This window comes from Mesoplodon densirostris, chromosome 9 (genome assembly GCF_025265405.1).
Source record: "Mesoplodon densirostris isolate mMesDen1 chromosome 9, mMesDen1 primary haplotype, whole genome shotgun sequence".
Classification (NCBI taxonomy): domain Eukaryota; kingdom Metazoa; phylum Chordata; class Mammalia; order Artiodactyla; family Ziphiidae; genus Mesoplodon; species Mesoplodon densirostris.
The window spans coordinates 86,665,278-86,690,633 of NC_082669.1; the positions used below are offsets into that span (position 1 = coordinate 86,665,278).

Consider the following 25,356-nt stretch of genomic DNA (forward strand, 5'->3'; position numbering starts at 1 on the left):
TATATATAACTAATTTTCTCTCCCTCAACTCTACTATTAAAGATGAAATAGAGTTAAAATAAAATTATAAATGCCATCTGCCACTTTATCAAACAATTTTGAAAGAGGTGCAAAATTCAGCTATTTTCCCTTAATATTCAAAGTCTAGGTCTAAAGTTCTATTTATAATTTCACACAAAATTCCATGGGAAGTTGCTCATATTGGCAAGAAATAAAAATTCTTCTTGGAAAAAAGGAAGCTAGTGAACAATACGGATAAAACCTTTTAAAGCTGATTCAGTGTCAAGGAATAATCTGAAAATAATTGGATCAAAAGTTAAAGGTTAGTTAAGCAATATAGAAGGCTTATTAAATAGTAGATAAAGAACTGGATTTTCAAATTGGTTCAGATTCAAGATTTCAGAATTCACTGCAGTTTCACAAAATAAGGGACTTATTAAAAATATCCAGAATTTGAGCGTTAGAGGGTTGAATTGGGGTGATACTAATATCTTCATAGACTTAATCTAGTGATACGTTTTCACTTCTCATTCTTCCCTTTCTGCTTTTTCTCCTCTTATAGTTTATCATTACTAATCATCATCAGCAACACCGTCCAAATTAAGATGTTGCAAATTATTACTCTCCTATCTGTACACTTAATAACATTTAAGAACTTCCTTAAGACAGATTTAGGTAAGTCAGAGTTAGGCACTCTCTTTATACATGTCATCCTTCCTGAAATAGGTGTCCAAATAGTAATAATGAAGGAACAACCAGATTCACCATTAAAAAATAACAAAAAATTTGGGAATTCCCTGGTGGTGCAGTGGTTAGAACTCTATGCTTCCACTGCAGGGGGCCCGGGTTCGATCCCTGGTCAGGGAACTAAGATTCCTCAAGCCATGTGGCATGCCAAAAAAATGAAAACAAAAATTTAAAAATTATAATTAGTTTTTAGGAAAAAAACAAAAATAAAAACATTTTGATGCTACTTTAGTTTACATAAAAGTAACCACTTATACTATGGATGTCCTAAATGGTATAGAGTTGGTAAGGTTAATAGTTTAAATTATCCAAACCAGTAAATTCTCTTCTGGGAAACAATAAAGTTAAGGTTCTTATAAGCCTGATTTATAACTCGTTAGAGAAAATAACTCAGCCATCTCTGAAGAAAGCTCAAGGATGAAGAGGACAGGAATAAAATATAAGTGATACGTAGAATGAATACCAAAGTTTCCCCTCCTCTCTCTACCCCAAAATCAGGTGTGGATATATTGTTATGCATCCACCAAGCAGTTCATAAAGCTGTGGCATTAGGTCCTTAGTGTCCTTACACATGAACTTCATTAGTAATGGCTAAAACATTATTTAATTAAGTCTACACAGAAAAATCGAGATTATAGAGATGTACAGAAAATTGATATTAGCTGGGAAATTAGAGAGCTTTTCTAAATCTTTCATTTTATAGATAAAAACTAAGTACAAGAAGAGTCAGGTGACCTGTCTAAAGTCACACAATTAGTGACAAAGGGAAAGGTGGACTCTGCTATCTTGGTTCCTACTCCACTACTCTTTCTATTAACTATTATAACTTTTTTCACAAAAGTTAAATGACAAGGTGATTGATAATGCTAACTTTACAAATGTTGTATTTTATTTCTTTACCAATTTATCAGTTCTCTTAGTTTGCAGTCCAACAGTTCATCATTCAAGAAATACAAGTAACTTTCAAAATTTAGAAAAAAGGCTTTTTACACATTTAAGAGATTAGGTATTTGGATATTTCTGTTGACAAGTCATTTACTTTACAGTTTGAAGATGTTAGGAAATAAATTTAAAATAATGTTCTAAAGCCCAATTAAATATTTGTTTCAAAAGTGACAGACCAAAAAAGTGATAAGTTGTATAAGGCACAGAGTCATTTTTTAATAAAGTTTATGAAAGATATGGTAACGGAAGTACTCAAATCATATCTAGTGAAGTTTAATTATTCCATTTCCGAAATTACACTCATTCTGAGAATATGTACTAAGTAAATAGATAATAAAGGGGACTGTTTCCCTTCTTTTTCAAAAAGCAGTCAAATGACAAATTACCTTCTGATTAAGGACAACTGTCAGAGAAAAGATTTTTTAATATTCTCACTGAACAGCATTTCTAGTTAATTTTAAAACTAAAAGAACAAACTAAAGTCCTCCCCTTAATTACATAAAAAGTAGAGAGCTCTCACCAAGGTAAAATAGTTGAGAAATAGGGGGCCTAGAGGCCTCTAATGTCAAGCAGTCATGAAGCTGAGAACAAATCACTGGAAAGCATCTAAGCTAAAAGGTGAGACTGACCAATAAAGAAAAAAAAGAAAAATATATGGATTAGGAGTTAATGAGGAAGACACTGAATTGTATTTCAGGAATATATGTTACTTCTACATAAAGTGTCTTTTTAGTAGGTACAATTTGAAAAGGTTTGCTAAACTGATCTTCTAAATGAGGATCTGGGACAAAGCTCCTGTATGGACACTGCTAGGCAGGTAAGGTGTCCACTGCCACCTAGTGGCAGTGCAGCAAATGCAAAAAAGTAATATGCCACCTGCAAAATAGTGGTCTCCACACCATGAGGAGAGCAAGGCAACCGACTGCACAGCAGGAGAAAATATTAAAACTTCTATTAATAATTATTTTATGTATATTTTAAAAATATATAAGTATGCAAATATTGTCAAGACATGTTGTATAATTTCGCATTTTAACAATGACCTTTTTTTAAACTCTCATTTAATGAAAAAAAGTTTGGGACCACTGTATCAAAGGGTTAAAACTTTAGATCTAAAGATTTAAAACCAAGAACAAACTTAGAGAAAGAAACTGCATTTAATTATGAGTATCTCTCTTACTATGGGTAATAAAATTGTAAGACACCATTGTCACATAAAGAATAGCCAAATTCTATTATGGATTAGGTGCCTTTTCAAAAATATATTTTATATGTATTGAAAAGATTAAATTTAAAAAAATCATGAAGTATTTACATCCTTAACTTTAATTATATTATTTGTACAACATCTACACTTTAAAATCTCAGGTTACTTTCCCCAAAGATGCTACCACTAGGAAGCCTTCTGCACTGGTATTTAATATATGCTCACAGAATGCCAAATAGTTTAATAAATTTAAAAAGACATTAAAATATTGAGCACAGAACAAGGGGAAAAAATTCTAACGCCACATTAAAGGTTCACGGATGAAGGACTTCTGGCTCAGCTGCTTCTGCTTCCTTTGTTTCTGTGACATACTAGCTGCATACCTCAAGGCATGTTATTTACTCTCTCCAGGTCTCAGTTTCTCCTTCAAAATCATCTTGACACAGCACAGTGGTTAAGGGAGCAGGCTCTTGAGTTAGAACACTTGAGACTGAATCTTGCTCCACTTTCCTAGTTTTGTGACCCTGAGCAAGTTACCTATTTGTGCCTGTTTACTCATCTGAAGTAGGGATAATAGCAGCTACTTCATATGGTTTCTGGACACTGCCTGGCAGGTAGTAAGTGATCACTAAATAGTAGCTGCTATTATTATCACTCTCACTGTCAAAAATTTCCATTTAAAAGAGAAAGTCAAAGTATACAACACTTGGCACATGGTAAGCACTACTGAAGGTATAGTCAGATTTTTTTTAAATTATACTAAAGTAAGTAAACCAAAATTTAATACAGCAATATTTGGTTCATGTTTTTGTATCAGGAAAACAAATTTAAGGACAAAATCAGAAGGCAATGTATTGGTTTAAAAGAAAAAATACCCAACAACCACTAACAGTTGTCATATATTAAGGACTCTGTACTATATTAAGTGTTTCCCTGAATAATCATTCTAAATTCTGATGAGAGAATTTGAGATGCCTTTAAAAAGCAGCAACTATATTCCCCATTATAATGAAGGCTCCTGGAGCAATGGTTCTTTACTGTCATAGGGTCAGGGGTCCCATTTCAATCTGATGAAATCCACGGATCCTCTCTCCCCAGGGATGAGACTCTATGCCCTAGAGATCTGGGACCTTCGTATTCTGCTTTTATTCTTTGGTATAAATATATATATTTTAAACAAATGAATCCACATTACTTCAAGTATTCATTAGCAAATTAAGGAGAATTATGTACAGTTACTATGTGTTCTAAACACACCAGCACAGTAAGCACAGCTACTATTTGTTTAAACACACCAGAATAGTTAAGTGTTCATTCTGAAAGGGGCTAGTTTTATATTCCCAGTGTGAAATAATCTTTTGAAATAAGAAAAAAAAAGACTAACATGAAAGTAGGAACTGAACAAATATGCTAGATAAAATTTACCACTTTTAAGGAAGACATTAAGACCAGGTTGTACGATTTCTAAACTTAAACAACTGTGAATAAGGAATTAAGATATAAGTAATAGTGATATTCACCCTATACAGTCTTCCCTCATCCTAGAAAAAAGCCAAAGAATAGTACATTTCTAAGTCCCATCTGTTATTTATTTTAAAATAAGAACACAATAAACTACAGTATTTAATCGTAGATATTAAATACTAGGTATTAATGTATGATACATGTTTCCACAAGGATTAAATTATAATCTAAAATCTTTTTGATCAATAATTACCAAAGAGCTTACCGTTTGGAGGGTCTCGTCTTTTCTCTGTTAGGAAATAAATTAAAGGAATATTATTAGACATATGCAATACAGAAATCAACATAAAAAAATCAACTCATCTAAACTGTCTTATTCCTACGTCCATATATAAGTGGTTAACAAGTTTCTCTGAGGAACTGACATTTGAGCAGACAGTTAAATAAAGCAAGAAAGGGAACGACATAGTGAAAGGCCCTCAGGAGGGAATAGCATGAAGGGACACCATAATACTGGACTGCAGTGAGCCAACGGAAGAGTGGAAGGAGAGAAGTCAGAGGAGAACCAGGGAACTGGAGCGTGTAGGGTCCCACAGGTCATGGGTTAAGGAATATAGATTGTGTTCTACATATGATAGGAAGCTCTTATAGGTTTTTGAATAGGGGAAGTGACACGATCCAATCTATGTTTTTGAAAGTTTTGCCTGGTTACTATGTGGGAAAGAGCTACTAGGGGGCATACGTGACAGCAGGGAGACGAGATTAGGGTGGTCCAGGTGACAGACAATGGTAGCTTGGATTAGGGTGGTAGCAACAGAGGTGGTGAGAAACAGACCCAGGACTTGTTTTTGAAGATAGAGAAAATGGGACTCACTGGTAGGGTTTATGAAGAACCATTGTGAGCCAGACTGACAAGGTGGAGCCAATGCCTTTTACTGGGATGGGGAAGGCTAGGAGAGGAGGAGGAGCAGGTCTAACTGGGGCTTGGGGAACATGGGTCAAGTGTTCTGCTCACACATACTAGGTTTGAAGGCTATTCTGACACCCAACTGGAGCACACAAGTCTGAAAGTCAGGGGCGAGGTCAACAGGAGAGATAAAACTTTGGGAGTCAGCAGTATATAGACAGTGTTCAAAGCTATGGGACTGAATGAAAGCATAAAGGTAATGAAAATACCTAGAGATGCCTGAGCTATAGGGCAGACCAAAATAATACCTAGAAGCTATAGCTAATTAAGTAGGAGTAATACCAGGAGAACTATTAATCCTTTGCATTCATACTCTTACATACCAGGTTTGACACAATTTTGGTTTCAAGAAAGCTCAAAACTGGTTGAAAAATTTTCAACAAATATAATTTCCACAGATTTTTCTAATATAAAAATTTCCAAAATTATAAGACAAATACCCATAAATAATAATATAATAAAATATTTAGTTTATAAACAGCCACAATCCTAAAATTAATAGGATTTAATTGAGGGACAAGTTGAAAATCCTGGCAATGGGAAATATAAATGTATTACTCCATCTGGTGGTCTGATGAAGTAATTTTCTGAAACATTTGATGTAAGCACATCCTATCTAATGTCAATGAATGTCAAATCTCCAATTTCCAAGGTGATGTTACCTCTGCATCCACAGAGGAAATACTTCTTAAATTGGAAGTGACACAAATATGGAAATATGCTGAGATAATGTAAAGTTCAGAGTATAAGTTCTAAAAAGCAATTACTTAGAAACCTGACACTATCCTGAGAGGCATTCTTATGAAAAAAAGAGAAGGTTTGGTTGAACTAAGAAGAATGGGAGTTGATGGTGTGATGTATTTGCTAGAAACATTAGCAGAACAGTGTTTAATCATATTAGGGGACGTTTTTAGTATCACAGTACTAGTCATACTACTGTTGGATTACTGTGTTCAAATCTGGACATCATATGTGAGCTGGACCATTTTCTCAAATCTGGATCATTTGAAGAAGACATAAAAATGTACAGGGCATTCAGAGCACAGTATATAGTGCTCTGAATACAGTATGATGAGTCTGTAAGTTATACAGTATGATGAGTCTATAAATCATATCATGTGAGGAATAAGAAACTGGAACTGGTTAAGCTAAAGAAGTGTAGGCCTAAGGAGGGCATGGTAGATGGCTTCCAACATTAAATGGCTAATAGAAGGAAAAGAAAACACTAATTCTTTGTTGCTCCAAAAGTTGGACCCCATGCATCTCAGTTAAAGAGAGGCGAGGTTGAAGGCTGACTTAGCACGAAGGGGCTACCCAACAATGAATCAGCTGTCTCCCATACGTTGTGATCTTTCTGCTTCTGAAAACACTGTGCCTAAAAGCTTAGGAATTGTATAAAACAGAATTCCCATACCAGTTAAAAGACACCTTCAAGTGACCTACCTATTTCAAAAGTCAATTATTCTATATTTTAAGAAGTATTTTTTACTTTTTTTAATTGAAAATGTCACACAGTTTGACTAAAAGAAGTCCCAGGGAGTCCCTGGCCTGGCACCACAACATGTCATTGAAATAAGAACTGAACCGTGAATTATTCCACAGAATTAAATTCTTCCACAGCATGGAATCAAGTGGTAAACACCCTTGGCCCCAAAAAGAAGTAACAAAAAACAATAGGCTCCTAATAATTCTCCTATTCACTCATTACGAGGGGGATATATAAGATGACAGTAAGTGAGGCAACAACTTAGCTCATTTTATTTTCGTTTTTACATTACCTTCCTCTCGGAAACCCATTAAAATAACAATAAACATATATAAAATGTAACACACATGTTTACATTTCTGTTTTCAGGATCCAGTGCCTTCCTTTTTCATGAGTTATTCCTTCCTATTGGTAAAGCACATCCTTGAATACAGTGATTTTCAGACTGGGGTAACATGTATACTTGGATGTACAGACTTTTCAAGGAATATATGGGCATGGTTAGTTTTAAGGGGATTTACTTGCTGATCTCAACTCCCATATGTTATTTCTCCTAAAAGTGATCTGCTTAAGAAGAAGATTTTGGAGAGGTTCACCTTTCCTAATCACCCTTCTCCCACGTTACAACAGAAAGGCCTGGTATGTGACAGCTGTCAAATAGTTCTACATCAATGAATTTAAAGCTTTACACTATCCTGCATCATTCTCTAATTGTCTTATATGTATTAAAGTCTCATGCATTAAACTAAGTTCCTTATAATTTTACAATATACAACATTAGGGACAAAATAGAGACAAGGCAATGTTTACAGATCTTGTTTGCAACTTTGCTTATTTGCTTCTAGGCTTGCCTAAAGTATTTGTTCACAAACTATAAAATATTTTTGTAAATGTAAGTTACAAATAATGTCATAAAAATGCAAATTTAAGAGTCAGTATATGTAAAACGTTATCAACAGAAAAGGTTATTGGAATGAGTTATTTAATAAATCTGAAAAAAATCAGCTCTCAATAAAAATAGTATTTCTTGTACAGTAAGGATTAGCAACCTGTTTTTTTGTAAAGGGCCAGATGTGCGTCACATAGTCTTTGTCATAACTAGACAACTGTGTTGTGGAAAAAAAGCAGCCAAAGACAATATGTAAACCAACAAGCATAGCTGTTTTTCAATAAAACTTTATTTACAAAAACAGATGGCAGGCCAGATCTGCCCCATGAGCCATAGCCAGCTCCTGTTTAAAGGAATTTTTTTAAAAAAAGTTTACCAGATTTCCTTTGTCGACGGCCCAACAAGTCTGTAACTGCTTTTCGAAATTTTTTTGCTTCTTCTTCATTGGCAAAATTAAGGGCAACTTGACAGGTCTGAAATATTTTCATCAAAAAAGGTAAACAACAAAAACCACAAATCTAGCTTTACTTAACAAAAAAATTAATAACCAATAGAAGTACACTCTGAAGAAGAAAAGCTTCATTTTATTAGCAGACAAGAACTTACTTTATGACCTGAATAACTTAAGAAGGCAAAAAGCATAGAGAAGGTAGAGTAAAAGAGTACTATTAGAGAGGTTACCTATCACAGTAGACACTCAAATGTTAAACTGAATACTTCATCTTCAATTAAAAAAACAAAATAGTAAGTAGAATTTGATCCTTCAAAAGAGCTCTATAAACATTTGGATTTGAAAAGGCAAATGCTGGAAACATTGATCAAATGCAGATCAACTCTATCTATGTTTTTCAGGTATTACTTAAATTATAACCTTAATTCATGTAAATTATTAAAAGTGTGGAAACACCCTGCATTATTATGGCATTTAGTCCACACTTTTATATATGTACATATATTTATATACAATCCAGAAAAATGGGAAAAATAACAAAAAAGGAAGAAAATACTTTTTGAAAGATGGACATATCATCGAATCCAACCTTTTATTGTAGAAAATTTAGGAAATACAAATATGAAAACAAAAAAAGTTAAAGTCACCCATAATCCAGTCACTCAGACAAGTCCTGTGAGTATATGGTATAAAAATCCTTCTAACATTGTCCCTAAGTACAGGCAATAAATTTTTAAAATTCTGTTTTTTCCCCTCCTTATTGTATTTTAGTACTCTTCTAGATCATAAACTATTCTTTCACAAAATAATTCACAATATAATCTTCAATTTTTAAAAGTTACCATGGATTAGTGGTTTCACTTTTATAGATAAGAAAACTAAAACTCAAGAGAGGTTAAACTATTTGTCCAAAGTCACACAGAGGTAAAACTATCTGACTAAAGACAGAGAAGATGAAAAACAAACCTCTTTTCTACATACCAAATTACATTTACAGTACTCTTTGAAACCTTTTTCCCTTAAAATCTTAGCCATTGCTTCCTACTAAGCCATAATATGGAGGCTTTTAAAAGTAAAATAATTCTTTATATCTTATACAATGTTTACACAAAAAGCTCATAAATACTTTCCATAGACAAATGTAACAGTAATTACATTAAACAGGGCAATAAATAAAATATGACTTACATCTCCGGCAAAGGTATGAAAATATCCTCTAGGACTATTATATACAAAGTTATTGTATAGCTCTTGTTCCCACAATAGTTTCCCATCCTAGAAAAAAGTAAAAGTTAAAGTAAGAACTACCAATAAGAAAACCTTTAGGAAAAAAAAAAAACACAAATAAAAACAAAGCAGACGGGCCTTCCCTGGTGGCACAGTGGTTAAGAATCCACCTGCCAATGCAGGGAACGTGGGTTCAGTCCCTGGTCCGGGAAGATCCCACATGCCGTGGAACAACTAAGCCCCTGCACCACAACTACTGAGCCTGCGCTCTAGAGCCCGCGAGCCACAACTACTGAGCCCACGCACCACAACTACTGAAGGCCGTGCGCTCTGAGGCCCGCATGCTGCAACTACTGAACCTGCATGCTGCAACTACTGAAGCCCGAGTGCCTAGAGCCCATGCTCCACAACAAGAGAAGCCAGGGCAATGAGAAGCCCATGCGCCACAACGAAGAGTAGCTCCCACTCGCTGCAACTAGAGAAAGCCTGCACGCAGCAACGAAGACCCAATGCAGCCAATTAAAAAAAAAAAAAAGCAGATGACTCATATTAAAGAAACTGTTTATATTAATACTAGCTTTTACATACACACAGACCACATATATGTATAATACTTAAGTATCGTATCACATAATTTAGTAACAGTAAATACTGGATGTTTCTTTCATAAAAACTACATATCAAGTGAGTTGAATTCAGTATGCTAAGATATAATCTCATTAGCCAAACATTTCCAAATATAGTTACTTGGTCAAATACATAACCAAACACTTACTAGATCATCAACGTTAGACAGAAGGGGTAGGATACTTTTATACATGCACTGATTATCAATGCATAGTTCCATCAGCAGTACTTAGACTGTATGCTATCAAATATTACAGAAGGATTTCATTCTTTTCCTCAATTCTGTAGATGCTGGGAGGGTCAAATAAGCCTTCTCTGTACTGCTCATTAACAATCTTTGAATTCCTAAGTTTTGCAGAGTGGTCTCCTAATTAAACATTGGTATAAACAGTATCAATCACGTGCAGAAGGAGACTGAGGATTAAAGTGCACCAAGGTTAAACTATGGTTAAGGGATCCATGGTGATTGTCATATTGATAGCTGTAGTACAAGAAATATAATTAACCTTAATACCAAAGGTGGCTAATTGCAAGTATTTAGCAATGGCTACTTATAATTAGAGATGAATGGTTAGAGAAATATAATCATTGCCCTATTCTGAAATGCAAGGTTCTACAGAGACCACAATTTTAAAGTATTTTAAAATGTTGTACACACGTTATGACCATTATAATAGAATCCCTTTCTTCTCAGTGGAGTTATATGTACATTTGATTTCTAAACAGTGCTTCTCCTAGGTGGTGAGAAATAAATATATCAAAGGACTTAGGAGTGTCTTTCAAACTATGCATGTGTTCCCCATCCCCCAGAATCACTGCCATAGTAAGTAAGCTACTGTTAGTAACAGGAGTATGCCACATCTCTCAGCTGTCTTGGGGTATGGAGAAGGGGATGTTACAAATTTCTAATGTACAAAGTGCAGTAACTTAAATCTCATTTAATCTCAGGGAAATACTCTGCAACAGATCCAGATGGTTATCCCATTTTACAAATAAGTAAGCCAGAGCCCAGAGAAGTAAAACAGTTTGAATACAATCTGTCTAACCATAAGTATCATCCAGGAGTTCAAATTCAGTTTTATTTTTCTGTAACTACAATCCCATTATACTTAGAGCCACATATGAATATTAAGCAAGGAGTCTTACCCACAGAAAAGATTTTAAAAGATAAATGGAGACTTTATCTCAGCCAAAAAATTATTTTTACAGTGATTATCAGAGATGAATTCCTGACAAAGGGCATCCAGTCTAAGACAAGGTGGATTTATGTTTAAGAGTGAGGGATACAAAGCTGTGAAAATCGGAACACACCTATGTTGACAAACAACATAAAATGGGTAGCAAATACATTATTATAGATATTGTATAATCCTTTAAACCCAGGCCGAAGTAAGTAAGTACACACTAGGCTAAATATACTTTTGTAGTTCTCTGAAAGAACTATATACATTAGTCTGTAATGGACAGGATGGGATAAAAAGAGTATCATTAGAAAAGGAGAGAATGTGGGAAAAGCCCAAGAATCAAAGGAATAAAAACAGACAAACCAACAAAACCTTTAATGTGCAGACAGATAAAATGGGGAACTATTCATGTTCTGGTTTAGAATGTATTCCCAATTTGGTCACAGTGCCCATAGTTCAATATCTAGAACCAAGCTTCACTCTTCTAGTATTAATTTAAGTAGAATATAAATATTACATACAGGATAAACAAATCTATACTATTATAAATTACAATTGAGGTAGAAAACCCAATCATCTACAGTTTAAGTGGAAGCAAAATAAAACTCACCTTGATATCAAATATTCTTAAAAAATAAGATCTCTGTGGATTGTCCTTAACAAGACAAGCAACGCCACTGCACTTCTTTGACCACATACAGTTCCGATCTGCTGCATATAACTGTACCACTGCTGAAGACATAGTCTGCAAAATATAAAATTTATAGCCATTAGGTTCAAAGTAACACTAGGATAACCATAGCTTCTGCTAACACCTTGACTGCAATCTCATGAGAGGCACTGAACCAGGACCCCCTGCCAACCTGCTCCTAAATTCTGGACCTGAAGAAATAAACATTTATTGTTATTTTAAACTACTTTTTGAAGTAATTTCTTATGTAGTAATAACTAATATAATAACTATACTAAAAATAATTATTGAAAGCTAACATTCACTGAAGCTTAAAATGTGTAAGTAATGTGCTAATAAGCACTTTTAAATATTGGGTTGGCCAAAAAGTGCCTTCGGTTTTTAAGCAAAAATAAAAGACACATTTTTCATTTTCACCAAGAACTTTATTGAACAACATATTCATCCTTTTATTCCATCCTCCCAAAACTTATCACCTTTTTGAGCAGAGAACTGTTCCAGGTGCCTTTTACAGTCTTCCAGGGAAGTGAATTTTTTTCCATTAAAAGAATTTTGTAAAGACCAAAATAAATGGAAATCTGAAGATGCAATGTCTGGTGAATACCACGGATGAATCAGAACTTCCCAGCCAAGCTGTAACAGTTTTTGCCTGGTCATCAAAGAAACATGCAGTCTTGCATTATCCTGATGGAAGATTATGTATTTTCTGTTGACTAATTCTGGACGCTTTTCGTCTAGTGCTGCTTTCAGTTGGTCTAACTGGGAGCAGTACTTATTGGAATTAATCATTTGGTTTTCCGGAAGGAGCTCATAATAGAGAACTCCCTTCCAATCCCACCATATACACAACATCACCTTCTTCGGATGAAGGCTGGCCTTTGGTGTGGTTGGTGGTGGTTTACTTCGCTTGCCCCATGATCTCTCTGCTCCACATTATTGTACAGTACACACTTTTCATTGCTCGTCACAATTTGTTTTAAAAACGGAATGTTTTCATTACGTTTAAATAGAGAATCGCACGTGGAAATATGGTCAAGGTTTTTTTCTGCTTAACTTATGTGGAACCCAAACATCAAAGCGATGAAAATAAACCAAGCTGGTGCAAATGATTTTCAACGCTTGATTTGGATATTTTGAGTATGTCAGCTATCTCCCGCGTGGTATAACACTGATTGTTCTCAATTAATGTCTCGATTTGATCACTATCAACTTCAACTGGTCTACCTGACCATGGAGCATCATCCTGTGTGAAATCTCCAGCACGAAACTTTGCAAACCACTTTTGACACGTTCGATCAGTCACGGCACCTTCTCCATATGCTGCACAAATTTTTTTTGCATTTCAGTTGTGTTTTTACCTTTCTTGAAATAATAAAGCATGATACGCTGAAAATGTTGCTTTTTTCTTCCATCTTCAATATTAAAATGGCTACACAAAAATTCACCAATTTTGATAAGTCTTTTTCTAAATGCACACTGATATGACAGCTGTCACATATAATCTAACAAAATTGTTTGCAATGAAGTTAAAGACAACTAAGTGCTTACTAGAGCCATCTTATGGAAAAAACCAAACAAACCTTTTGGTCAACCCAATATAACTCAATTGTTATTACTATTACAACCTCACTTCATGTTCGAGAAACCCAAGGTTAAAGAGGATAAATAATTTGCCCAATATCACACAGCTGAGTGGCAGAGTTGGAAATTCTAATCCAGGCAATTTGTGACTTTAGATCCTGTATTCTTACTCCCTGTACTATATACTGCTTTCCAATAAAATGAACATTTGATCAACAAAGTAGTAGTATCAGTAGTCTGACTTCCATAAAGCAGTTAACCCCTTAAGTAAAGATACTAAATCAAACCTGCAAGCAAGATTTATGTTTACTAATTACAGTGCTGGAGACTTTGAACATATTATCATATTGGAAGATAAATTCTAACATCTCCTTTTTAAAAATTAATTAATTAATTTTTGGCTGTGTTGCGTCTTCGTTGCTGTGTGCAGGCTTTCTCTAGTTGCAGTGAGCGGGGGCTACTCTTTGCTGTGGTGCGCTGGCTTCTCATTGCGGTGGCTTCTCTTGCTGCGGAGCACGAGTTCTGGGCACGCGGGCTTCAGTAGTTGTGGCTCGTGGGCTCTAGAGCACGGGCTCAGTAGTTGTGTCTCGCGGGCTCTAGAGCGCAGCCTCAGTAGTTGTGGCGCATGGGCTTAGCTGCTCCGCGGCATGTGGGATCTTTCTGGACCAGGGCTCGAACCTGTGTCCCCTGCACTGGAAGGTAGATTCTTAACCACTACGCCACCAGGGAAGCCCAAACATCTCCTTTTTTAAAGATGATAAAACTGAGGGGAAAAAAAGATTTAAAGTGAACTGCACCTGGCCATACAGCTTGAAAGCTATACTGAAGATACAGAAAGTGATATGAGTGACGACTGTCCTGATTTTCCCAAGGATATACCTAACTAGTACTCTTTTAGATGCACAGTAAAGAAGCTAATTCATTACATAAAATGGACACCTTAGAACGTGCATTAGGGTTTTCCAGTACACCACGCTGCCACCTCCCTCATGACTATATCACGAACCAGTGGAAACTTTCATTTAACTCTAATTTAAGTTTCCTGTATATTATAATCTAGAATGTTAACTATTCAATCCCAGTTTCTGTAAGAGTAATACACCCATTACTGGTACATCACTTACAAATCTTCTAAAAATGATAATTTTTTCTGATCCAGCAATCTCACTCCTAAATTAGAAATTAAGGAAACAATTTAAAATAAAACCAAAAGTTGTATTTTTAATATAACTATAAAACCCAAAATAGTTATATGAAATATATTAATTATGGTTTTTTAAATAACCAGAAATAGGAGACAATTAAGTAATTTGGTACATCAGTTCAATGAATACTGGGCACTGTAATAAAAAACAGACTACATTAAGATTTGGAGATGACACTGTTTTGGGTTACTTAACTATGCCTGGGGAATGCTCTCCTTTGACAAGAGAATTCCAAAGACCTATTCTACACGCAAGTCTTTTCTAATAATAATAAAGTCAGAAATGTAAGATCAGTGTACTGCTGGAGATCAGAATTTCAGAAGAACTTTCTTTCCCAGATAACAGTGATTGATGCTGTTTTTAACTTTTGCAGACCAAACTCATCTTTGAATTTCATAGACAGTCATGAACAGGAACAGCAGGAAAAGTTCCACAAGAGCCATTTTAAAAATTATGAAGATAGCTTAGAAACTAGGACAGTGGGTTTTAAAAAAAGTAGATTGAAGAATGTGGGTGTGCCTTTGGCCTGCTCAGAACATACCAGTGTGCTGCAGGTGCACAGTCTCAGCATGATACCTCCACAGGCTCCCTGACCCTAAACCCCTAGCACTGAAACCATCAGAAAAATGGATTTTGCATACATTATACAAAGATGTTAAAGACCAAGCTGAAAAATTAAAACATCAGATGAGAAAATTTGTTTTCCAAGGAAAATTCATATAAATTACAGCCCTTTTTAGTATGGTGCTGTCAAACTGCAGTCATTTCTAAAAAGAAAAGCAATTAGTAAACTAGACACCAAGAAAAAGTTCTAAGAATCTTACTTTACTTTTTAACTAGAAAATAAGAAGTTACAGCTTGCAAAAGAAAAAAAATGTGCTATTAAATAGAGTATGAAATTCCATTATGGAAATCCCCTTGTCAAAAGAACCAAATATTAACAATGTAAAACACTGTCTGGATGTATATGTGAACTTAATAACAACAACAACAAACCCCCCCAAATCCCATTTAAACATTTACATAAATTTAAAACAAAATCTAAAACATCTGCTTTTAAGAAATAAAGACCCTGGAAACAATGTTATAATTTTCCACACAAACATGTTTGGCATTATAAACAATTCATAAACTTTTAATACTAAAGAACTCAACTAACCGGCAATTTTCAGTAATAGGATTTTCAAAAATTTGCTACAGTGTTATTGTCAGTCTAAGTGTGCCTATTTCATTCCTTCTTATCTTAACCTGTCAAAAGTCTCAAAATTATATACTATAACACCTTATAAAAGCCTTTTCTGACTAATTCAGAACAATTATAGTAAATGCAAGAATAGCATAACATTTAATATACAAATGCCAGAAATAATAACAACAGTGACTATCCCTAGAACTCTAGATTGACAGTGGCTTAATTAAGTTTTTAAAAACATTCCTTCCATTCCTTTAAAGTAATTATAGCTAATCAACTCTATTACTTTTTGTCTTTCATAATCAAGAAGGTATTCTTGAAAAACAACCTAAGGACAAGTGCTTAGGAAAGGAAATCTATTTCTTATTAGCTCAATAATGCTAGGGTTAAAATTTGTTAATTAAAAGGGGAAAAAAGTACTCTATCAATTTTTGTAGAAACAGAACCTGCCCTATCTCACACATTCCTGGTATTTCAGTACTGAGTTACTGCAATAAATAGCACATCCGTCCTCAGAACTTTCATTGTCAAGGGCAGAAATAAAATGGAGGATGAATTCTGGGATGTGAATCCCTCCCACTGTCCTTCAGCAGGGCATGTCCACCTCTCTGGTGCTGACTGCACCAGTCAAGTATTTGGCTGGGGCTTCCCTGGTGGCGCAGTGGTTGAGAGTCCGCCTGCTGATGCAGGGGACACGGGTTCGTGCCCCGGTCCGGGAAGATCCCACATGCCGCGGAGCAGCTGGGCCCGTGAGCCACGGCCGCTGGGCCTGCACGTAAGACTTCGGCTTTTTTTACGTGCATGTGTGGCCCCAAGTTCCTAAAAACGAATCTGGGAAAATCCATCCTAAGTTTTCTTAATACATAAAAACTAAGCTTTAAATATGTTCCTAGATACTCTGATGACACACTCACATGAAATGTCCCATTATTATCCTGAACATGAAATTTTAATATGAAACATAAATGAAGTTTTAAAAGTAAAGAAAGATAAGGAGTTTGGTTATTCCTCAATTAAAAAAAATTTAACTAAAAAATTTGAATTCTTATAATTACTTAATTATACAGTGATCTCAAAGAGCAATTTCCTAAATAATTAAATTATAACACCACCTCAGTTACATGGCAACCTAAAAATCCAACACAGAAACCACCCATTTAAAAAACAGAAACAAGATTCATAAGTGGTGAGTACCAGTAAAAATTATCCAGAAAAAGAAAACAAATAACTCACTTTGGAAAGAAGAGATTTTTATTACCTGGTAATGTCCACAATGAGAAATAACCAGAAAAAGAAAGAAAAAAAAAAACAATAGAAAAGGTAGAGATTGAAAAAGAATACATCAAAGACAGAAGGCTCCACAAGGAGTAGTAATTTTAAAAAAGCAAAGCTGGAGGACTGGAAGAGGAGGAGCACAAAAGCAGTAAGTAAAAAGCAGAATCCCAACAGTGAGGAAAAATGGAGCCGTATAAAAGCAGCTACTGCCTTAGGACCAAGCACAAGTAGTCTTTTAGGTCTTATTAGCTATTTAAGAAAACTGGTACTGGATGTATTCATTCATCAAATGTTTACTGAGCACCTACTATGAACAGAGGACTGATCAACGGGGGTGGGGAGGAATAAAAGTGGGGTCAAACACAAAAATGAATTAGACAGACACCATCCTCATGAAACATGAGTTCTAATGGGCAGACAGACATTAATAACTATTACAAATGCTATAAAGGAAAAATCCAGTATGCAAGGAGTGTGTACAGCCTACCGAGCATAGAAAGGCTTCCCTAAAGTGACACTGTACTTGAAGGATGAAAAGGGATGAGTCAGGTGAGCAAAGAGTTGGGGGGAAGTGGAGAGGAAACAGCATTCTAGGTAGACACATCAACAAAGACCCTACCACGGGAAAGTGCTAGGGGAGTTTTAGAAGCTGTTTGGGGTGGGAGATAAAAGAGTGGTATGGAATGAAGTTACAACCAATATTAAAGCAACATCAAACAGTTCAACTCCGGTTGAGAGAGATAAACAGAGATATACAGTTTGGAGATGTGGTACAGCGGGTTAATCGTTCCTGTATTGGCCCTTGATTCCTCTCAGAATCCAAGTTCTTTTATAAACTCTCCTCCCCCACTGACCCTGGGTATGTCTATATGACTTGCTTTAACCAATAAGATTTCAGCAAAGTAGAGCTTGAAAAGTACTTGCACATTGTGGCTTGCCTTCTTAGAACTGCTGCCCTAACACCTGGGGTAAAAGACCACATGGAGAACATGGGCCCAAATCATGTTACCTGCCCTTGCTGAGCCCAGTTACCATCAGACCTGCCAGGTGAATGCCACTGCATGAGTGAGCCCAGATGATAGGAGGAGACTAAACACCCAGCCAGTCCACAGAATCGTGAAAAATAAATTGATATTGCTTTAAATCATAAAAATTTTAGACGCTTTGTTTGTGGCAATACATAACAGATGTTGGGGATTGTTTTAAGATACTAAAAAGCACAGTAACCTGTAATAGGTAACTGTAGCTCCTTCCTCCATTCCATTTATATTGGACCTGTGTTTAAAATTACCAGTAAAATTATCAAAAAGTATTATCTACAAATCATAAAAATTCTAGAGCTCACTCTCATTACCACTACACTCTTTTTTGAAACCATTTAAAAAATCACTTTATAAATGAAAGCCTTACTAAAAGATATACGCTGTGCAACAGACGAGGCTCACTCAGTAAACTCACAGCCACACATCATCTCATATGGTGCCTGTGATTTAAATTCATACATCTAGAATACTGTAAATTATATGCCACAGATCTTCAGCATTACCTGCAAATGCTGGTATTTACAGACGCTAAAACTACAAATGGCAAGGCTTACTGTATTCTTAATTTTCTACTTCAAGGATAATTATATACAGATTAAGGCTCTGAGAGGGATACTGATCTCATTACAGACTGGGTCATGTTTGCAAGCAGGTGAGGACACTGTTAAAGTGTGAGCACACAGGTATGGCTTGCTCTCTTCTGCTTCTCCCTTCCCTGCAGCTTAAGTGGACCTGCTTAAAAGAAGTTTTTCTTCTCTTGTTGCCTCTTCCCTTTGTCTGCTTCTCTCTTGCAAGGTCAGTTGGCTTATGGTAAAACCTGAAGTTTAGGATTAGGTTTTCAGGGAATGAAGGTGGGAAGGGGTTCCCTAGGATGCTCACCTCAGCTAACCAAAGTTTAATGTTACCAGCCGAGACCCAAGCTCCCTGATGACAAACAATCCCCTCATTTTATAGATGAGGTCACTTTATTTGCCAAAGGTCATATATTGGTCAGCTCTGGGTGCATTTTCCAATTAGCTGATCATTTTCTATTCACTGTACACCATACTCATTGATTCATCTAGTTCCTATATTGTCATATTTTTGCCCTATCCCATCTAAATGATTCTCTAAGAAAAATATACCCTTAATATAATTTTATTTCTCTACTGATCCCATTTGGTTTAAGATTCTTACCTTATTTTGGGGGAGGGAAGGGAGAGGCTGGCGGTGGTGAAGGTGATGGGAAATAGAAGATTGCTAGTGCCTGAGAGAAAAGGATCTTTGTGAAAAGAAAAACTTCAAACAGATATACATTCTATGCTCTGAGGACACAGGTAGATTTACCATGAAGTCAATTAAGTTTAAGTTTCAGGTCCTTTACTTGGAAAAGTCCCTTATAAGGCTTGGCTTATCCTCTTTTGAGGACACATGAAGTAGCAGCAACCCCTCTCATTCCCAGGGGATCCTCTCCAGCTATCCCTGGGGGTGATCTTGGTATTTCCACCAATGATGCCTTATCCCAACATTTGCCCAGCCCCAGAAATAACCTGTCCCTCTTGGACCACATGATCCACGCAGACCCAACCTTTAACTCTAAGCAGAAGGATCTGAGTAAGTGCTGTCCAGCTCCCTGCTGGGGGTGGAATACTATGACCAAACTTCAAGGACATTTCTGGGGGAGGGGGCAGCGGTCCAGCCAACTGAGATCAAAGAGGTGGAGTTTTCCCAAGGCAAGAAGCACCCTCTAAGCAAAGTGAAGGAAATTAGAGATGTGCCATTACCTGTAACTGCTTTCAAAAAATTTCTTTCAGCTTTACAACTATCAATAAATAATAAGAAACAATAAATTTTGATCAAACATACTAAGCAGGAATCTTTTTCTGCACAGTGCCAGACAGTTAATATTTGAGGCTTTGTGGGCCATTTGGTGGTCTCTTTCCACTCTACGCTGTAGTGTGCAAACCCAGCCACAGATAATTTGGAGATGCTTGTGTTCCAATAAAATTTTATTTACAAACTCAAGCAGGCTGGATTTGGTATAGAGGCCATAGTTTGCCAAGCCTTGGACAAGAGGAAAGATTCTCTCTATAGAAAATATAAGATTGTTGTCATGTAAAGAGGCGATTGATAAATATGTGGCCAAAAACAGTAGATAAAAAAGTATTAACGGGGCTTCCCTGGTGGCGCAGTGGTTGGGAGTCTGCCTGCTGATGCAAGGGACACGGGTTCGTGCCCCGGTCCAGGAAGATCCCACATGCCGCGGAGCGGCTGGGCCCATGAGCCATGGCCGCTGAGCCTGCGCGTCTGGAGCCTGTGCTCCGCAACGGGAGAGGCCACAACAGTGAGAGGCCCGCATACCGCAAAAAAAACAAACAAACAAGCACAAACAAACACACAAAAAGGTATTAAGGAGATGTATCAGTCAGTAGTAGCAGAAATAAGTTACAACAGTAAGAAGCTATTTTTCTGAATTTTGTAATGTTTATGGTATTTTTTATTTGTTGTGATCCTTTCTCATACTAAATAACCATTCATTTTTGTATTTAGTTTTTGGATTCTTTTTCTTAAAGACAGCCTCTCCAAATTGAATAAGCTTCAGACTACAAAACCTGGATCAGCCTTACCTGGAGTGAGAAAATGATGCATCAATTAGAGCAACAAAATTCTGAATCTAAAGAAAATGAACTATCTAAGCCAATATATTCCTTTTGCCAAACCAAATTTAACAGTTATTTTTTAACATACAATGACCTTACCCACTAAGAAAACGGGCTAAGCAACTTAAAAAAAAACCACTGAATAAAACAGGCTGGAAAGGCCAATGGTTATGTGTTTTTTGGGGGTGGGCAGGAGGGAGGGGATGCTTTTATAGTCAAATCCTTCATATAACATTCTTAATAGATGATTAAATAGCATTTGCTTGAACGCCTGCTGTAATGAGGAGCTTACAACTTGAGGGAAAAAACTATCTCATCATGGAGCAGCTCAGTTAAATAATTATTAAATTATTAATACGTAACCTAAACCTGTTTTCCTAGCAATTACCACTCATAGGTATTTTAATCTTTAATTATCCATTTAAACACCTGTTGAGCGTTTGCTATGTGACAGGCACAGTGCTAGGTACTGTAGCTACAGCAATATAAAAGTGGAGGTGTGTACTGTCCTCACTAATTACAGCATACTAACTCCTGTGTAGCGGCAAGAACATTCACTTCCCTAGAGATATGTCCCCACAACCCTATTTCTCAGGTCATCTCCTTTCCAGCTAAAATTTATTTTGATCATTCATCATCTGACCTGATTTATGGATTCCTTATCAGTCTGGTAAAATGAAGTAGATGATATTTAGATGTGCTCTCATCAATGCAGGATATTAGCTAAATGATGGGGGAAATAATTTATTCCCAATCACAAAAAGGAATGCATGTACAGCCTCATTCTCATCTATTACGCTGCATATTGGAGACACACGGGATTGTCTCTGTCTAACTCATTATCGTTTCTCATACCCTGATCTTCTGTTTCCATTCCATGCTCCCAAAGGCAAAACACCCTGCATCTCACCCTCCTTTTACCTGGCTAACTCTATTCATCTTTCAAATCTCAGTTCAGAGGTCATCTATGGGACGCCTTAAGTGTTAACACTTAACCTACTATTATAGCCTACTACTTATGAGAATATGCAACATGAGCTTGCCTAACAAAACACTTTGGTCAGCTTCAGCCCTCAAAAATTAGAGGGAGAAAGCAGTGCCTCTTTTCACTAGGCCTTAACAAAGAAGACTCTTCAAAAATGTCAATGGACTGGTTAGGTAATTAGGTCCTTTCAAACTACACAAATGAGTGGGTTAAATATTTTTTAGTGGACTGGAAATACTAAAGAATAAAATGAAATACAGAATTAAAAGTCAACAAGAAGCAAACATGCTGAGAAACTTAAAGTTCGTTTGGAAAAAAAAAAAAAAGCCTGGAACAGGAAAAATTACAATCTCTGATGTAGCTAGTACAAGGGTTTCCCCATTAGTACTCACAGATACTAAGAACAACTCTCCTAGAAGGAAGCCTAATGGAATGTTTCCTTGACAGCAGAGTTGCCATAAATCCTCTGCAGTCTAGCCCATGTACTCAAAAAATATAGGCAAGCATTACTCAAACAATCTTGCCTATGTGGAACAGTAATAAGTTTATAAAACAGAGAGAAAAGTTTTTAGTAATTAAGAGGGATGAGAAATATTACACAATCAAAGATAATATAATATACAGTGTAAAAGAAGAGCTATAACTGATTGGCAATAACCCTAAAAAGTATTACCATGGTCAAGATGAATAAATTCATAAGATGATTAGATAATTTGCATCCTACAGTAACAACAGACTTTGGGGCAAGGAAATACAACACAGTAAAATATATGGTACCCAAAATGTTCACACAGATGACCTACCTTATCATATAGGCGTTAAAATAAGTTCAGTTCGGTCTATTTAAACCAGAGTAAAGGAGTAACTCATTTTAGAAAGACTTCCATCAAAACTATTAAAATAATTCAAATCTTACATTTATTAATCCAAACCTTCAGAACCTTAAAATTATCCAAAATTACTCAGGCAACTGGAATTTTCTAGATCATCAAGAAAAATACCCACTCAGTTTATTAAATAAGCCACAATTCAGCTATACAATGGGATACTATACAGCTGCTTAAAAAAAAAAAATAAAGAGGCTCTTCAACTCATGATAAAGAAAGACCTTCGAGATACATTGTTATGTGAGAAAAAAGCAAGATATAAAATGAAGGGTATAGTATGCTAACATTTGTGTGCAATAGCAGAAGCAAGAATAAATAATTTGCATTGCCTAAATATGCATAAAACCATCTGGAAAAAGACACAGAAAGCTAGTAACAGTTGCCAGCTCTTTAGGGGTTTTTTGTGTGTGCATGGGTTTTGTGTCAGGCAAGGAAGGACCGGGCAAATAAATGTAGGATAGGATGAAAGAGAAACTTTTCATACACTTAATTTTAAACCATTTCAAAAAATTAAATATTGATTTGAAAAATACACACACAAAAGAAAAACAAAAGATCTATTCATGTCATATCGTGGTATAAGTCTGAGAAAAATAAAAACATCATCTTTCTGATTTAGAAAACTACAACCAAGGAAGTATTTCTAGTAGCTTTTAAAAGCCTTCCCCTTAAAAAGAATTAGAAGTGAACGTTGATGAAAATAACATACTACTGTCTAAAGCTATAAAGTAAGAGAAAAGCAAACTTTGGCTAGTACAGGGAGATAGCCTATGTCTGTAATGAAGGTCAAAGTCTATGATTTCTTTCACAAACTTTCCCTTTGAGTCTTCTGAACTCTTAAACATGACTAATCAAGATAAGCAAGTTTAAAATACAGTTGGCTCTATCTCCCATATTTGTTATTATATATGCAGCAATTCATAATTATCCAAACTTTTAAAGACAATCACAGGAATGTGCATACATATTATATATATAAGCACATTTAATTTGCTTGACTTTCATATGTACAATCAAGCTGGGGAAGGACATGCAAAGAGAAGGTTAATCTAAGAGTAAGTAACAGTTTAAATTCAATGTACAATCTAACTTAAGGACTTTAAGTACAACATCTGAGACTCTCCCATACACTATGCATAAGAATTAGATAGGCAAAAAGGGGGGTGGGGATTGCAGATAGGAAAGAACGGTTCTGAAGTTGTTTTTACGATTTACACTTTATAGGGCTTCCCTGGTGGCGCAGTGGTTAAGAACCCGCCTGCCAATGCAGGGGACACGGGTTCGAGCTCTGGTCCGGGAAGATCCCACATGTCGTGAAGCAACTAAGCCCATGAGCCACAACTACTGAGCCTGTGCTCTAGAGCCCGTGAGCCACAACTACTGAAGCTTGCATGCTTAGAGCCTGTACTCCACAACAAGAGAAGCCACCACAATGAGAAGCTCGCGCACCGCAACAAAGAGTAGCCCCCGCTCGCCACAACTAGAGAAAGCCCGTGAAGAAATGAAGACCCAACACAGCCAAAAATAAATAAATAAATTATATTTTTAAAAAAAGATATGTACAAGCTTCCATGCACCTATTTAAAAAAAAAAGATTTACACTTTATTACAATTTCAGAGACTTAAAACTGTAGTGTAAAACATTAATAATGATCTAGTCAGTAATTTGAAAAATAAATTTACTCAATAAAACAAGCTTTATATACTTCCTCAGAGAGCTCAATGTTGCTAGTTTCAAAAGGCAATTTTTATTCTAAATGCATGAGCCAACACTTCTAACTCTGGTTATTATTACTGAAATCGAATGACCATGCATAACTAGATGTTAGACTGCAACCCCTACAAAGGAGTAGGAAACTGACTGTATTTAAAAGGTATATCATACTAGTTTTTCTTTTAAAAGAACTTTACCATTTAATAGATCAAGAACTTGTGGGTAGCAGGGGCAGGAGAGTGGGGAAGATGTGAGGATTTTATATAATAAGAACAGCTCTACTACCAGCTTATAAAAACTAGTAACTGGAGTTCCAGCATTCCTCAGTTTTCAGCAAGTTGGTCAATGAAAATAAAGAGAACCAGGAAAAACCCCAAGCTTCCAAAAACATGAAAGACACTCTTACACCTTTACCATCTGCAAATCTAGGATCAAAGTTGTGACTAAAAAAGTACGCCAGTATAGTAGAGAGTAAACATTTTTAATAATGGCACCTAAAGAAGGTTTAGGTCACTGAGAGACCAAATAAATAATCATGTACTGTATCTTGGTAGGATTTTCACTAGCTTTTATACATATGATAAACTTACCTTGCAGGTCCTGCCTGTCCCCCACCCCCAATACTTCTAATTGTTAGAGACCTGCTGTCTCTCCCCAGGGACAAGCACAGGTGCTACAGCTCAGTCAGTTTTGATTCTCTCCCCGGAATTTAGAATTCCAAATTGAGTCATAGGACTGAGGAGTTCAGGGAAGAGATGAATGGAGTTGAGAGAAGTTCCACTGACTCCTGTTGTTCTCAGAGCTTCCCAGCCTCCTGCTGTTCCTGAAACTTTATTGTTCAATTCTGTTTTGGATTCCATGGGATCCTCTGGTAGCCAATATATTCCTTTTTCCTTAAGCCATAACATTTCATTTACACATCCAATGAAGCACTTATCACTGAATGACTT

General features: G+C 36.0%; 1 protein-coding gene across 1 annotated transcript in view; it reads right to left on the reverse strand.

The window, feature by feature from the left end:
* The window catches only part of WASL (WASP like actin nucleation promoting factor), a 64,342-nt gene that overhangs the window by 21,594 nt on the left and 17,392 nt on the right, over nt 1–25,356 (reverse strand). Inside the window, exons 2-5 of the mRNA XM_060107592.1 lie at nt 11,805–11,939; nt 9,345–9,431; nt 8,082–8,178; nt 4,629–4,652 (exon numbers count right to left, since the gene is read on the reverse strand). Coding sequence (XP_059963575.1) covers nt 4,629–4,652; nt 8,082–8,178; nt 9,345–9,431; nt 11,805–11,939 — 343 coding nt within the window. The remainder of the gene's footprint in view (nt 1–4,628; nt 4,653–8,081; nt 8,179–9,344; nt 9,432–11,804; nt 11,940–25,356) is intronic.